General features: G+C 36.9%; 1 protein-coding gene across 2 annotated transcripts in view; it reads left to right on the top strand.

Annotated features, from left to right (window-relative positions):
- The window catches only part of SCML2 (Scm polycomb group protein like 2), a 118567-nt gene that overhangs the window by 86228 nt on the left and 16079 nt on the right, over positions 1–16260 (top strand). For both annotated transcript variants that reach the window (XM_050775221.1, XM_050775222.1), the window contains exons 8-11: positions 5617–5834; positions 11128–11248; positions 13190–13393; positions 14404–14586. In XM_050775221.1, the coding sequence (XP_050631178.1) occupies positions 5617–5834; positions 11128–11248; positions 13190–13393; positions 14404–14586 (726 nt within the window). The remainder of the gene's footprint in view (positions 1–5616; positions 5835–11127; positions 11249–13189; positions 13394–14403; positions 14587–16260) is intronic.

The following is a 16260-nucleotide window of genomic DNA, read 5'->3' as shown; positions in this document are numbered from 1 at the left end:
TTCACATCTGATCTGATTTTTTTTTTTTTTTCTAAACTAAGATTCCCTGTCAGAGAGCACCTCTTGACTATTGACTATATAGTGAAACAGCACATAGGAGTTCACGAGGTTGTCCTTTGGGTCATTAAAAAAAACAAAAAACAAACAAAAAAACGCACCTTGACTCGGGAGTGAATTTGATGATGGGCTTTGTTGTTGTTGTTGTTAGAGGACAGAAAGCAGAGTGGCATATTGGAAAAGGCATGAGCTTAGGAGGCAAACTCTGTTAACCAAATGGGTGCTCTTGGCACAATTACCTAACATCACAGAGCCTATGTTTCCTCATGTGTAAAGTGAGGAAACAATATCTACCTCATAGGATGTTTGGGAGGATTTCATGCAATAACACATATTGAAGTGCCTAGCATGTAATGGGTAGCCAGTAAATATTGGCACCTATCTCCTTTCTTTCTCTAGTTTCCCTCATTCCAGGCTTCCAGGCCCCCTGTTGGCTTTACTCCTTGCCGTCTAGATTGTTTCCCAAGATTTGTTAATTTATTTTTCATTTCCACAATTCCATAATTATCATTTCTTGGATGTTTTTCTTACCCGGACATTTTCTGTTCTGTCTGAAGATAAGCTGAAGAACCAGGTAAATTTTGTGTTAGTTGTTTACATAAAAGTTTTATTAAAGATGAGTAGCATATCCTTCTTTATATTTCACATAACTTTTTCAAAAAGATTTTTATTCATTTTGTGACCACTATGAACACACAGTTTGAAGTTTTATATATAGTTTTAACCTTATTTAAACAGATCCATTTTCTATTTCAAGTAGTTTAATACTGAATAGAGTTTCAGCATGGTGCATGTATGTATATATGTATGTATATCTATATGTATGTTATATGATTGCTCCTGGGAGTTTAATTTTGATGTATAATATATTGAATGGTTACTCTTGCCTTTTTAGTTAAATCGGTTTAAAAAGTATTTTATTCTAGGTGCTGGGGATATGGCAATAAATAAAATCGAGTCCTTAGGAGGCTGAGGTGGGAAGATTACTTGAGCCCAGGAGTTCAAGGCTTCAGTGAGCTATGATCACATCACTTCACTCCTGCACATCTGCACTGGATGACAGAGTGAAACCTTGTCTCAAACAAAAAACAAAACCCCAAAAACTGAGTCCTTGAATTTGAAAAGCCTGCTTTATAAAGTGAAATTTTGTTCATTTTTAAAAATTTTTGGCCGGGCTCGGTGGCTTATACCTGTAATTCCAGCACTTTGGGAGGCCAGGCGGGCGGATTGCCTGAGGTCAGGAGTTTGAGACCAGCCTGGCTAACATAATGAAACCCAGTTGTTACTAAAAGTACAAAAATCAGCCGGGCATGGTGGTACGTGCCTGTAGTCCCAGCTACTTGGGAGGCTAAAGCAGGAGAACTGGTTGAACCGGGGAGGTGGAGGTTGCAGTGAGCCAAGATCGCGCCACTGCACTCCAGCCTGGGTGACACAGTGAGACTCTGTCTCCAAAAAAAAAAAAAGAATATATATATATATATATATATATATAGTACTTTTTAAAAACTTTGCTCATACATACATATATGCCATACATCAAATAGTTTTTATTATAATATGGAACAAATATATATATTTTAGGGGACTATTTGAAACTATAGCTTCAGTTTTCAAATGCCAAAATAGTTAGATCAAATATTGATTTCATTATAGTTGCTATGTTCTGTAAAGTTACCGTTTTATTTGCTACAATTTAACTGCTTATTTTATATAGAATATACTAGTTTTGGGGGTATAGTATTGACTTGCAGGCTGAAAATATTTTTCATTTGTTCATTCAGTATTTTTTGTGGACCTCCTATACTCCTAGGTTCTGTCTTAAACCAACCTGGCACAGGAATTTGAACCCAGATCTGGAGCTCAATTATTCCTCTTCTTCATTCTGTATATTTAGAGTTGGGAACTAGAACTGCAGAGATCAGTAGATTGGTCAAGAGAGTGAACGTTTTATTTGGGTTTAGTAATTTTGTTAGTCTGTTTTCATACTGCTATAAGGAACTGCCCAAAACTGGATAATTTATAAAGGAGGTTTAATTGACTCACAGTTCAGCATGGCTGGAGAGGCCTCCGGAAACTTACATTCATGGTGGAAGGCAAAGAGGAAGCAATGCACCTTCTTCACAAAGCGGCAGGAAGGAGAGAGGTGCCGAGCGAAGTGGGAAGAGCCCCTTATAAAACTATCAGATCTCATGAGAACTCTCTTACTATCACGAGAACAGCATGGGGGAAACTGCCTCCATGATTCAATTTCCTCCACCTGGTCTCTCCCTTGCCATGTGGGGATTATGGGGATTACAATTCAAGATGAGATTTGGGTGGGGACACAAAGCCTAACCATATCAGTAACTAAAAAGAGGTCACTTAATGACCTTGGAAAATAATTTCTTTAAAATATGTTTGGGGGAAGAAAAGTTTATTACAGGGGCTAAGGAAATGGAATAATAAGGAAATTGAAATGTTAAGTATAGGCAATTCTTCTTGATGTTTTATTCATAGTAGTGAGTGGAAAGAGGGAATTCACTCAAGGGCTTGAAAGTGTATCAGAAACAGGGAGGTAACTTCAAAATAAAGGATATGTGAAAGTTGTAAGAGACAGCAAGGAATTGGGGATTGAGTGATCAAATACCTTGAGGAGAGAAGAGATAATTAAAACCAAAATGTCCCGTAGGAACCAAAGGAAGATGTTGTTAAGATATAAATGAAAGATTGGACTTCGAAAACTAGAGAGAAAACTTCTCATTCATTGTAAGAGAAAAACAAGAGAATGGTTGAAAATAAAAGTATTTTAAGATGGAGAAATGGGGTTTTATTTATATTTATATATTTTTGAGATGGAGTTTCACTCTTGTCCAGGCTGGAGTGCAGTGGCGCATTCTCGGCTCACTGCAACCTCTGCCTCCTGGTTTCAAGTGATTCTCCTGCCTCAGCCTCCGAAGTACATGTGCCACCATGCCTGGCTAATTTTTTCTATTTAGTAGAAATGGGGTTTCAACATGTTGTTCAGACTGGTCTCGAACTCCTGACCTCAGGTGATCCACCTGCCTCAGCCTCACAAAGTGCTGGGATTACACGCGTGAGCCACTGCGCCCAGCCAGAGAAATGGGATTTTTAAGTTTACCCCCCAAAAGATAGCCTTTAATCTTCTCATAAAGTAGAAGATTGGGTCATTTTCTGAATGGAATAGAGAAAGAGGGAGATGGGAACTTAAATAGGGAAAAGCCTTCTACCATGGAAATATACTTGGAAATCAGTGAGTTGTAGCAGTGACTCCTCAGTTGAGGTTAGCATGGATTTTATAGACACTAGTAGCATCTTAATGTTCTAAAGCAGGAGTTGGCAAACAGTAGCCTGAGGGCCACATCCAGCTCATGTAGCTTATAAGCTAAGAATTTTTTTTTTATATTCTTAATTGATTGTAGAAAAATAAGCAAACAAAGAAACAAAAAAGGGCCAGGCGTGTTGGCTCACGCCTGTAATCCCAGCACTCTGGGAGGCCAAGGCGGGCGGATCACGAGGTCAGGAGATTGAGACCATCCTGGCTAACATGGTGAAACCCTGTCTCTTCTACAAAATACAAAAAATTAGCTGGGCGTGGTAGCAGGCGCCTGTAGTCCCAGCTACTCGGGAGGCTGAGGCAGGAGAATGGCGTGAACCTGGGAGGTGGAGCTTGAGTGAGCTGAGATCCCGCCACGGCACTCCAGCCTGGGTGACAGAGCAAGACTCTGTCTCAAAAAAAAAAAAAAAAAAAAAAAAGAAAAGAAAAAAGAAACAAGAATGTACGACAGAGACCTTATGTGACCTTCAAAGCATGAGATATTTAGTATCTGACCCTTCCTGTAAAAAGATAGCTGACCCTTGTTCTATAGCTCAGGACCAGAGAAAGCAGATGATAGTGTGACTCAGAGATGGGGACTGACGTTCTGGACATGATCAAAGACCAAAGGGTGATAAAAGAAGGGATACTAGTTAGGGGTTTTTGGTGGAGGTGGACAGTTGGGTGCGGGTTGAGTAGGGAGTAAAGCAAAGCCAGAAGAAAGCTAATGGATTGGATGAAAATGGAATATGGGCTTGTGAATAGATATCATAACGAGAATATAAAGCCTGATCAGATGTCATAATGAGAATGTGAAGTGGGTATCAGCAAAGATAACAGGTAAGGAAGTTGAAATTGGAGAAAGGGGACATGGTTGGTTGTCTTAGAGATAGAAGAGTTTCAGAAATTGCCAACTCCAGCCATTTCAGGAAAGAGCTGAACTCTCCAGTGATAAGGTCAGGATGATGAAGCATCCAAGAGTATGATGGTCAAATTCCTTAAGATGATGACAGGGAGACTATGTATGAAGAAATAATGCGTGTTAGGTTACTGGACTTTTTCAGAAAAGTGGAAGTGAGCCTGGAGTATGAAGTAGATGATGGCAATGTGGTAAAAAAGAGGCTAGTGTAAGTAGGTGAACTACTTGTAAATGAGGGGGAAAGTGATGTTGGCAGTGAAGTGGTCCTCTTTTTGCCCTGGCAGCTCAGGATAGGCTGTTCCTTCCTCTTGGTTTGGTAAGTGATAGAAGATAGATAAAAAGGTCATAGAAAAGATGTAGTATTATCTATTGCGGGTCAGATTTACATGTACATCGTCTTTGAGTATGGGAGGAACAAAGCAGCAGATTGGTTTGGACTTGTAAAATGAAGCCCTCAAAATAACAGTAGTTGATTTTTGTATAGATGTATAAATGTTTCACTTACATTGTTCTTCCTGTAAATATCTTTTTAAAGCATTAGTGCTTTTTACTATGTAAAATTCATTTATTTGTAATAATTATCAAGGAATTAATACTAAACATATCTCTTTTTACTTAAATGTGAACATGGACAGAATTAACCTGGCAGGTAACCTTTATTTGAATATTAAAACTGAATTGGGCTACAGGGAAACTAGTAGCTACAAATCACTTGGGTCTGATTGTGGTCTTTCCATGACAACATTAATGTAGAGTCTCTATTTTAGTATATAAAACTTTATTAGTAGACATACATATAGGGACATAATGTATATTAACCTTAAATATATAATTTTTATTTACCAATTATACTTCATTAAATCTGAAAAAAGTCAAGAGCAAGGGAGCCCCTGCCCTCTGAAACATGAAGTGGGAGCCCTAGGCAATTGCTTTGCTTTGTTTTTCTATGTTGATGTGAGAGATGATTCCTATATGTGACATAATTGGATAGTGTATTCTGAAGGAGAGACTCCTTTTTGTGCTTCCCATAAAAATATGGGAAGTTCCCAATAGGTAAGTTGCTAGAAATTTTTACCACGCTAAGTTGAAGTTACTGATTCCTCTAATAAAAGTCTCTTTATTTTTTCTGGAGAATTAAACTATTTTCTGATAATATGAAATCTTAGGATACCTAAAACTTCATTTCAGATAGTACTTTTAGTTTTAAGTGGTTTTCAGTGAGTGACCTTTGGAAATGGTTTTAAAGGTCAAGTAAAACTTATTTTGAGTCATAAGGAGAAAATACCTTGTGTCATTTACTTTAATATGTTTTATATTTTTTCCTCAGTTCCTATTGTAAAGAATATAGCAAAAACAGAGTCTTCTCCTTCCGAAGCGAGCCAGCATTCAATGCAGTCTCCACAGAAAACTACTCTAATATTACCAACACAGCAGGTCAGGAGATCAGGTCGAATTAAACCACCTGGACCTACTGCAGTCCCCAAAAGGAGCAGTTCTGTTAAAAATATTTCACCAAGGAAAAAAGGTCCAAACTCAGGAAAAAAGGTTAGTTGTATCTCCTCCTAATTTGTATTATAGGTTTTTGTAGTGCCTTATTATTTATAACATGCAATTTAGGAATTTACTAAGAGTATGATGAGGGTCTTTAGGAATGTACTAAGAGTATGTAGGCTTTTGAAAGCCTCACATAACTATCAATAGATTTCTTTGCTTGGGTAAACTTAAAACTTTTTATAGTGTTCTACTTCTTCAAAACCACAATGAAAGTACTATTAATGCATGAGTGTATTTATGTTCAGACTAGTTAATTTGAAACTCAGTATACTTTAAAAATCATTATGAAGTGAATCTTACTGTACATATATTATACTTCAATAAACTGGGGCAGGGAGAGAAGAATCAATGTGATGAATTCAATAATGCTGGAGTCAACTCTAAAACCTAGAAATAATAGAAAAAGCAACAACCTGAAGACACTGAAGAGTGAATGGAAGCAGACAGATTCTGGTGGCAGGGGAAGTACTGACTGGGAGAAGGGGTGTTATACAAAGTGAGTTTCCATTGTTGTGGTTTTAAGCAAGTACACTTTGTGTAGCATGTGAGGCAACAGGAGTATTAGTAGAAAAATGACAATTTATCTGTCCTAGGGAAACCAGAAAACAGAAAAGTCAGGAAAACTGTGGCTGTTAAAGGAAATGGATTTTGGAAGGGAAAGGACCAGAGAGGGCATTTGCAAATTCTGTCTACCAACGTCTCTGACCGACCCCTGATCTGAGCATGTTTGTCTAATACACACAGGCCAGTGTAGCTAAAGCAAAAGATCTGAACTGAGGCTGGATGAAATTAGGCCCAAGATCAGAATTTAAAGTTCAAGTCTAGCCAAGGTAATTACTAGCTAAACAAAAGAAATAACAATCATCAGAGAAATACAGAATTTAGAATCTGCACAAATTTTTGTAACATCTGGAATGTAACTCAAAATTACCCAAATACATAGTAAAATGAATAATATTTTCAAGAGAAAAGAAAATCAACGGAGACAGACCCAAGTATAACCCAGATATTAGAACTAGCAAACAAAAGTTTTAAAGTGGCTATTCAACTGGTCCTCGATGAAATTACACACACACGCGCGCGCACACATACACACACATATACACACATATACGCACACAATTGTACTGATTAAAAAGACCATCTTAGTGGAGAAGCAAAGGATAAAAAGGAGCCAAATTGAAACTCAGGAACTGAAAAATACAGTATCTGAAGTAAAAGATTCACTGGACAGAATTAACCAGAATTGACTAGAGATGACAGAAGAAAGAGTAAATGAACTGGAAGATAGAAGAATAGAAATTATCCAGGGTGAAAAACTCAGACTAAGATTGAGAAAGAAAATGAACAGAGACCCAGAGACCTTTTAGATAATATCAAAGGTCCAATACAATGTAATTGGAGTCCCAAAAGGAAAAGAAAGAGAAACTGGAGCAGAAAAAATATTTGAAGAAATAATGTCTCAAAATTTTCCAAATGTCATGAAAGATAGAAATATGTAGACACAAATTACTCAACCAAGAGCAAACAGAATAAGCACAAAGACATCTAAGCTGAGACATATTAGAGATGAACTGTTGAAAACCAGAGACAGAGCAAATCTTAAAGGCAACAATGTAAAAATGAAAAAGTACATGCAGAGAAACAAAAATTTGATTAACAGCTGACATTTCTCATCAAAAGCCATGGAGGCCAGAAGAGAGTAGAACAGCTTTAAAGGACTGAAAAGAAAAAAAAAAAACCAAAAAAAAACCTGTCAACCGGAAATTCTATATGTATCAAAAATACTCTTCCAGAATGAAGGTGAACTTAGAATATATATAATTTTTGTTTGTCAATTATACCTTAATAAAGTAGAAAAGACTCCTAAGTAGAGTTCAATAGTTTTCTTCATATAATTTATACTCTCATTTATTCTTATTTATTTCTGCATATTTTATGATTGTTGTTGCTATTGTGAAGGAAATCTTTTCCTTATTACTCTTTTCTATGAAACAAAAGATATATTTCTTAAAAAAAAGAATGAAGGTGAAGACAGTTTCATTTTCAGATAAAAGCATACTAAGATAAATCACTGTCAAACCAGCACTGCAGGAAATGCTAAAAGGAAAATCATCAGGCTAAAGGAAAATGGGACCAGATGGAAACCTGGTTTCTCAAAGAGAAAGGAATTGCTTTGAAGATGGTAAATCTTTGGGTAAATGCAAATGACTTATAATAATATGACTATTTGTAACTAATTACAATACAGTGTTGCAGAGTTTATATTAAACAGACATGAAACAATTGTAGTATAAAGGCCTGACGTGGGGGATATGGATCCTGTATCATTGCAAGATTTCACCATTTTATGTGAAGTGGTACAATATTAACTTTATATGGCTTGTGGAAAGTTAAGGATGTACATTCTAATCCCCAGGACGTATTGTTAAAAAAAAAAAAATGCGAAGAAGTATAGCTAAAAAGCCAATAGAAAATTAAAATGTAATTCTAAGGAATATTTGAATATTCAAATATATTCAATATAAAATATTCTAAGGAATATAAACTATTAACAAAAGGAAAGGAGGGGTTGGGTACAGTGGCTCATGCCTGTAATCCCAGCACTTTGGGTGGCCAAGGCAGAAGAGTGCTTGAACCCAGGAGTTTGAGACCAGCCTGGGCAACATGGCAAAACCCCATCTCTACACAAAATACAAAAATTAGCTGGGTGCAGTGGCGCACGCATGTAGCCCCAGCTACATGGGAAACTGAGGCAGCAGAAGAATTGCAGAAAACTTGCTAGGAGGTGGAGGTTGCAGTGAGCTGAGATGGTGCTATTGTACTCCAGCTTGGGTGACAGGAGTGAAACCTTGTCTCAAAGGGAGAAAAAAAAGGAAAGGAAAAGGAGAAACAGAACCAAACACAGAGGAGACAAATCAAAAACAGGCAATAAAATAGTAGATCCAGCCAGGCATGGTGGCTCACACCTGTAATCCCAGCACTTTGGGAGGCTGAGGCTGGTGGATCACCTGAGGTCAGGAGTTCGAGACCAGCCTGGCCAACATGGCAAAACCCCATTTCTACTAAATATACAAAAATTAGGCATGCTCACAAGTGCCTGTAATCCCAGCTACTCAGGAAGCTGAGGCACGAGAATCGCTTGAACCCAGGAGGCGGAGGTTGCAGTGAGCTGAGATTTCGCCACTGCACTGTAGCCTGGGTGACAGAGTGAGACTCCATCTCAAAAAAAAAAAAAAAAAGTAGACCCAGATCCAAACATACTAGTAATTGCATGAAAAGTTAGTGGATTATCCTTTTTGGTTAAAAAGACAGAGATTATCAACTTGGATTTTTTTTTTTTTAAAGACCCAAATATATCCTGTCTACAAGAGATGCACTCTAAATATAAAGACATAGAATCTTTTCAGATCTCTTGGGGCTGACTGAATTAAATGCCAGCAGTATTATCTTACACATTCCTGAGTTCAGCCATCTGATATTAGTAGCTGTAACATTTCCATTTTGTTTCAACTTACGTTTGCTGTAGGGAAAAAAAAATAACATTTTAAAATATATTGATACTGATATTCTTTAAAAACACTCAAAATTTACAAAATAAAAATCAAAAGTCAAAGCTAAATATTTCAAAAATATAGTCGTGAACACTGAAAAAAATCAAGCAGATTGTTCTAATATAAATGGTAGCAGATAATTTTAAATGAAAAATAAAAGTTAATAGTGAAATTTAAAGTGAAATAATATTTTAAATGCATTAAAAAAATTAACATATATGTGTATTTTCCAGCTTCTGAAATGTCTTTGTGATTAGTTGGTATAATGGTGAAAATATAAGATAACACCAAATAGTTTCCTTTGATTCCTTTAGTTTCCAGTTCCAAGCTAATTTGATAATTTTGGAGAGCTCTGTTTGAAAACATTGTTTATTTGATGATGGGGATGGAGAAGGGACAGTTACTATACTCTTGTAAAAATTATTTAAAAAATATTTTACTTTTTATTATGAATATGTAATACTTGTATATATTTATGGGGTCTATGTTATATTTGGATACAAGTTGTCATTTTCTTCCTCCCCTTAAGGGAGGAGTGCAGGAGCACATTTTCTAAATAAATGTATCTTTATTCAATTTGCAGTGTTAGTGCAAACATGCTATCTTGGTATGTCTCAAGACAAAGGATTCAGATTTCAGATTTTTAAAATAGTGAAAGAATGATATGATCAACCCAGTAATTATAATTCAGTACTGAAAAATAACATGATTGTGTCCAGGCAGTGGTGCATGCCATGTAATCCCGGCACTTTGGGAGGCAGAGGTAGGAGGATCTGTTGAGCCCAGGAGCTCAAATCCAGCCAGGGCAACATATTAAGACCAAAAAAAAAAAAAAAAAAAAAAAAAAAAAGTCACATTTTTTGTTTCTTTAACATTGATAAAAAAATTGTATCAATGTTAAATAAACAATAATGTGATTTACTAGATTACTGTCAACCCAAACGACAGTCATTAATTTAAGCAAATAAATTCCAGCAACATTGAATGTTCTATTTTTTACTCCTTTGCTCCTGCCTTTTAAATGTCCTCTGTTATTACCTTTTCTATGCACAGGTGTCCCTTCTCTTATATTGGAGAGTCATGTTTGAAGGTAGCTCCTGGAAAACCCCAAGAGTTGATGTAAAATAAACAAAATACTAGTGAACTTTAACAATGCTCAGGAGACATTGGTTCTTATAGGCGATAGGCATAATTTTGTATAGACTTTAGCAAGCCATCTATTGTGATTTTGTCAGAATTATTGTATGTAATATGGAGAAATGTGGGTTAGACACAGCAAAGACTAGATGAGCAACTTCTTTCTGAAAATAAACTCTGTCCTCTGCCTTGCTGAGATTTTTTTTCTATTGGATGTATTGCTCTGGGTTAGAGATTTACAGACTTTTCTTTAGCAATGTGAAAAAACTTGTCTTACAGGGAACCTCAAAAAATAAAGTAAGTTTTACAGAATAAACTAATTTGGCTAAGGTGTGATTAGTTGGAGCACGGGTAGGACAGGGAATCCCAGCCATCTGGTGTCTTCTTCCCCTACCTGGACAGTTCATGGACCTCTGAGAAGCTCAGTTTGGAAAGTTCTGGAGTTCATGACACACACAGGAGTTTCCAACCTGAGGACTTCTGATAACTAATAATTTTGTAAACCAATGATATTTATAATTTTCTGACTTTCTTATCTAAGAATATATTAATGAGTATTTTATACTTGTATTTTTTCCCTTTCTTTTTAACAGGAAAAACCTTTGCCTGTGATATGTTCTACATCTGCAGCTTCTCTAAAATCGCTGACCAGAGACCGAGGCATGTTATATAAAGATGCCGCTTCTGGGCCATGTAAAATAGTGATGTCTACAGGTAAATTCATATTTTAAAAATAGTATAGAATTACTAATCTTTTATCCTGTATTATTTTCAGTGTCTTCGAAGTCCTGGAGATAAAATAGTAGGGGAAAAAGATGATAATATTAAACATTTATCTTAGCATTTTTCATATTAAAGTATTTTGAAATTCTGATTGTTCCATTTTACATTAAGGAAAAAGTCTTTAAATACATGAGTCACTTGAAAATTCAGATACTCTTAAAGTATTTTATCTATTTAAGTAAGATTTATGAAATTTACATTATTGTCAAATCTATTCTTGGTTTCCCTTTATCTCATTTCAAAATTTGTCTTTTTGTATTGTATGTATTTTCAAAGCTACCTCAAACCTTTTCTTAATGCCTTTTAAAAATTATCTCCCTTACACTGTCCTATTCCCTGGACTTTTTTTTCCTTTTAATTGTTCTTTCCTGATTAAAAGTAAATTTAATTTTTTAAAAATAGAAGTCACTTTAAAAATGATTATAACATATCTCATTTTTTTTCAGTTTATTATTTCTGATTTTTAATTAGCAGGAAAGACTAGCTGAATGGATATAACACAAAGGAGATAAAATATTGAAATCCTTGTTTAGCTTCACTTGTATTCAGTAGAATTTGTCCATGCCATCAGCACCGTGGGTTGAATTTTTAATTGCTATTTCATTTCTGAAGGATAACATAGTCCTTCCTCTGGCTGTTGCCACAAAGTTGAATTGTGTATTTCAACAGAGCAAAAGTGAGATTGATCAGTTTTCTTATACTAAATATAGACTATGTGTGTGTGAAAGTTTTGCAATATTAATTAATGGATTAAAAATAACGTGCTTCTTAGGGGAACAATTTATTTTATTTTTGGTAGTAATGTGCCCTCATGTTTTGTTTTTTTTTGTTTTTTGTTTTTTGAGACAGTCTCACTTCATCACCCAGAGTGGAGTGCAGTGGCACGATCTTGGCTCACTGCAACCTCTGCCTCCCGGGTTCAAGCGATTCTTCTGCCTCAGCCTGCCAAGTAGCTGGGACCACAGGCATGTGCCACCACACCCAGATAATTTTTGTATTTTAAGTGGAGATGGGGTTTTGCTATGTTGGCCAGGCTGGTCTCTAACTCCTGACCTGAGTTGATCCACCCACCTCGGCCTCCCAAAGTGCTGGGATTACAGGCATGAGCAACTGCGCCCAGCCTCCCTCATGTTTTTATAGTGTATATTGATTTGCGTTTGTTGATTCTCAGTAAAGAAAATTATTGGAAGTTGGCATTTATGTGATTATAGATGAATTGCTTCTATATCATATGCTTTTATTATACTAAGGAAAGAGTTTATTTTAAAATTTTCTTCCGTGAATCTTGGTATATATAGAAGGAACATTTTTATTTTCTTAAAATTAATAAAATATTAATATATATCAATAGAACTTAACTGTTATGTATATCTTAAATTATTTGGTTACTTTAGAAAATATAATTGAGGTGTAGTATTGGTGATTTAAAAGAAATTCAGTTCAAAAAAGAGCATAGCAAGATGACCCATTTTGAAAGGAATTTCTTGTACTGTGTATACAATTAAAAGATGAAAATATTCATCTGTCTTTGTGCCATTTTATATAATGTGGGAATGTATGAAGAATTGTTTTTGTGATGTTCCTAAAATGTCTGTAGGTTTTATATCGTCAGTTTGGACAAGATTCTAAAAAATTGAGTAAACATTTTGATGGTTTCTTTGTGGGTTCAGTATGAATGTATGGTTGCATGAATGTAAAAATATATTTACCTACATATTTTTAGGTAACAGAAATGATCATTGATATTAACTATATTTAGGTTTTCTGTGAGTGAAGTGGCTAGTGGGATATAGTAATTGATTATGTAGTGTTTTCACAAAATTTCTTTTAATCAGTCTCATTGTTATGTCTGCATACGTATTTTTCCTCAAGTCTGTGTCTATGTAAACAAACATGGAAACTTTGGCCCTCACCTGGATCCCAAGAGAATCCAGCAGCTGCCTGACCACTTTGGCCCAGGCCCCGTGAATGTGGTGCTTCGCCGGATTGTGCAGGCTTGTGTGGATTGTGCCCTTGAAACTAAAACTGTTTTTGGATACCTGAAGCCAGATAATCGTGGAGGAGAAGTGATAACTGGTATGCTTGTCTAATTCAGGCCCTCCCCTCCCCTCCCCTCCCTTCTTCTCCCCTCCCTTCCCTCCTCCCCCCTCTCTTCCCCCGCCCCCTCCCCTTCCTCTTCTTCTTTCTTCCTCCTCCTTCTTTTTTTAGAACAGGGTCTCACTCTGTCACCCAGGCTGAAGTACAGTGGTGTGATCTCGGCTCACTGCAGCCTCCACCTCCCAGGTGCAAGCGATTCTCCCACCTTAACCTCCTGAGTAGCTGGGATTATAGGCATGTGTCACCATGCCTGGCTAACTTTTGTATTTTTAGTAGAGACAGGGTTTTGCCATGTTGCCCAGGCTGGTCTTGAACTCCTGGCCTCATGTGATCTGCCTACCTTGGCCTCCCAGAATGCTGGGATTACGAGTGTGACCCACTGCACTTAGCCTGTAATATTTATTATATTAGTATAATAGAATATTTAATTATACTATTATACATATAAGGAGTTTTATGTTTATAGACTTTAAGCCCTGGTTTGAAAAGTTTACTTTTAAAATGGACAAATGATGTCAGAATAATGTAAATTGGGACAAAAGTCACAGATTCTTCATTTTACATGCTGTGTTAAGCTCACTATAGGCAAAGTACCTTGGTTGATAATATGTTTTATCTATAAGAAGCTCTAAATAAAAATGCGACTCAAGAAGTCATTAAGCAAGAAGATGCAGTTGGTAGCTGTGATCAGACACCACAACATTCATACCCATGGAATATTTGGAATAGAAGGAAGTGTTACATAGATCAGTGAGTTTCTGTTGTTGTTGACTTAAGAATATTTTCAAATGAGGATGTTTTTACCAATACAGGCTATTGTGTTTGAATGAGAGGAGCTTTTATAATTTAAGATTATTCCTTTATGAATTACAAAAACCACAAATTAGACTTATAATACCTTTCCTAAAGTGATGATTTTTTTTTTAAAATTACTGTTGTATTTCTCATCTCTCTGAGATTACTCTTGACATCCTTTTTTTCCCCAATAGCCTCCTTTGATGGGGAAACTCATTCCATCCAGCTCCCTCCAGTGAACAGTGCATCATTTGCTCTTCGCTTTCTTGAGAACTTCTGCCACAGTCTGCAGTGTGATAACCTTTTGAGTAGCCAGCCTTTTAGTTCTTCCAGGGGTCATACTCACAGCTCTGCAGAGCATGATAAAAATCAGTCAGGTGAGAGAAAATGTAAACTCTTATACTTCTGTTTAACTTGAGAATCTTGTATAATTGTTTTTCCTTGTGTTCTCCTCAAAGTAAACATTTTAGCCACAGTGAGCTAATGAGAAATGTATAACATGTAGTTGTTTTTGTTCGTTCAAAGTAGGAAAGTAATTTCTTGTATTCATAATGAACTTGAGAATCAAAGCCCATGGATTACTTACGTTTGGCTTCATTGTGACTACCTCACAGAGTTAAACATTCTCTGTTAGACTGAAGTATGGCTTTAAAGTTACTGACCTTTATAATCCTAAGAAGTTAGCAAAGCATGTTGAGCCCATTGGCTATAAAGATTTTGTTGCAGTCATCAAGGTTTGACAAATGATGATACGGTTTTGTTGTTGTTTTTTGAGACAGAGTCTCGCTCTGTCTCCCCAGGCTGAAGTGTAGTGGCGCAATCTCAGCTCACCGCAACCTCCGCCTCCCGGATTCAAGCGATCCTCCTGTCTTAGCCTCCTGAGTAGCTGGGATAACAGGCACCCACCACCATGCCCAGCTAATTTTTGTATTTTTAGTAGAGACAGAGTTTTGCCATGTTGGCCAGGCTGGTCTTGAACGCCTGACCTTAAGTGATCCTCCCGCCTTGACCTCCCAAAGTGCTAGGATTTACAGGCGTGAGCCTCCACACCCAGCCTGTCATATGCTTGGATTTGACATTTGAACCATGGTTGCTTCTCTTCCATAAGAACCCCAAACTGATGCCTGAATAAGAGGGTAGGTATAAGATAGCCCTGTAGAACCAAAAGCATGTTTCTTGCTTCTGATCCGTAAAGCAAGAAAGCTCTTCCAGCTTTTATGCAAGTGCTCTTTGTTTTTTGGGAGTGGTTTGTCTCTTTTTCATGTGACTTATGAAAGCTAACTATGTTCTACCGATCATGGCAGGATTGTATGTGGGTCTTTCAAGAGTAGCTGAGGTTCTCAGGTGTTACTGCTGCATGATTTTCTGGCCAGGTGCTGCTGATTCTGGAAATACAGAGTACCATCAGACTATCTTTTTAAGTCCAGGGATTCTAATTCACGTGCCACTCAAGTGTGAAGTGTGGGTACCATGTCTCTAGCTACTACTTTTTTTTTTTCTGGTCCTCCTGGTTACCCACACCCTTCTTCATAAAGCTTGTCTCCTCTACTTCAGTGACACCTCTCATATCCATCCCCTTTTTTTCCATTTCCTTGTTACTACCCTGCTTCAGACGGTACTAACCCCTTCACTGGTTTAGTAAAGCAGGCTCCTAACTGGAATCCTCTTTCCAGTGTCTCCCCTCTGGTGTAGCTGTCCAGTGAGTCCCTTTGAAATAAAGGTATGATACTGTGACATGCTTGCAAAAGTATTCATGGAGAAGCAGTGGCATGGAGAGCACAGGTGTTGGAGTTTGTCAGACCTGAGTTCCAATCCTGGCCTTGTAATCTCTATGCTGGAAGAGTGTAAAGTCTGACCGGCCTACATTTTAATTCAGTTCCTGCTGTTAACTAGCTATGTGCCCATAGACAAAGTACTGAGCCTCTCTAGTTCTCAGTTTCCTTATCTGCAAAGTGGATACCTCTTTAGTTGTGAAATTGAAAGAAAGTATTTGTAAATTCTTAACCTGCATTATGCCTGGCATGAAGTAGGAGCAATAAAAGCTAGCTGTC

Source organism: Macaca thibetana, chromosome X (genome assembly GCF_024542745.1).
Source record: "Macaca thibetana thibetana isolate TM-01 chromosome X, ASM2454274v1, whole genome shotgun sequence".
NCBI lineage: Eukaryota > Metazoa > Chordata > Mammalia > Primates > Cercopithecidae > Macaca > Macaca thibetana.
Note: the sequence above shows the minus strand (reverse complement) of the source record. Positions and strands in the feature narration are given on the sequence as shown.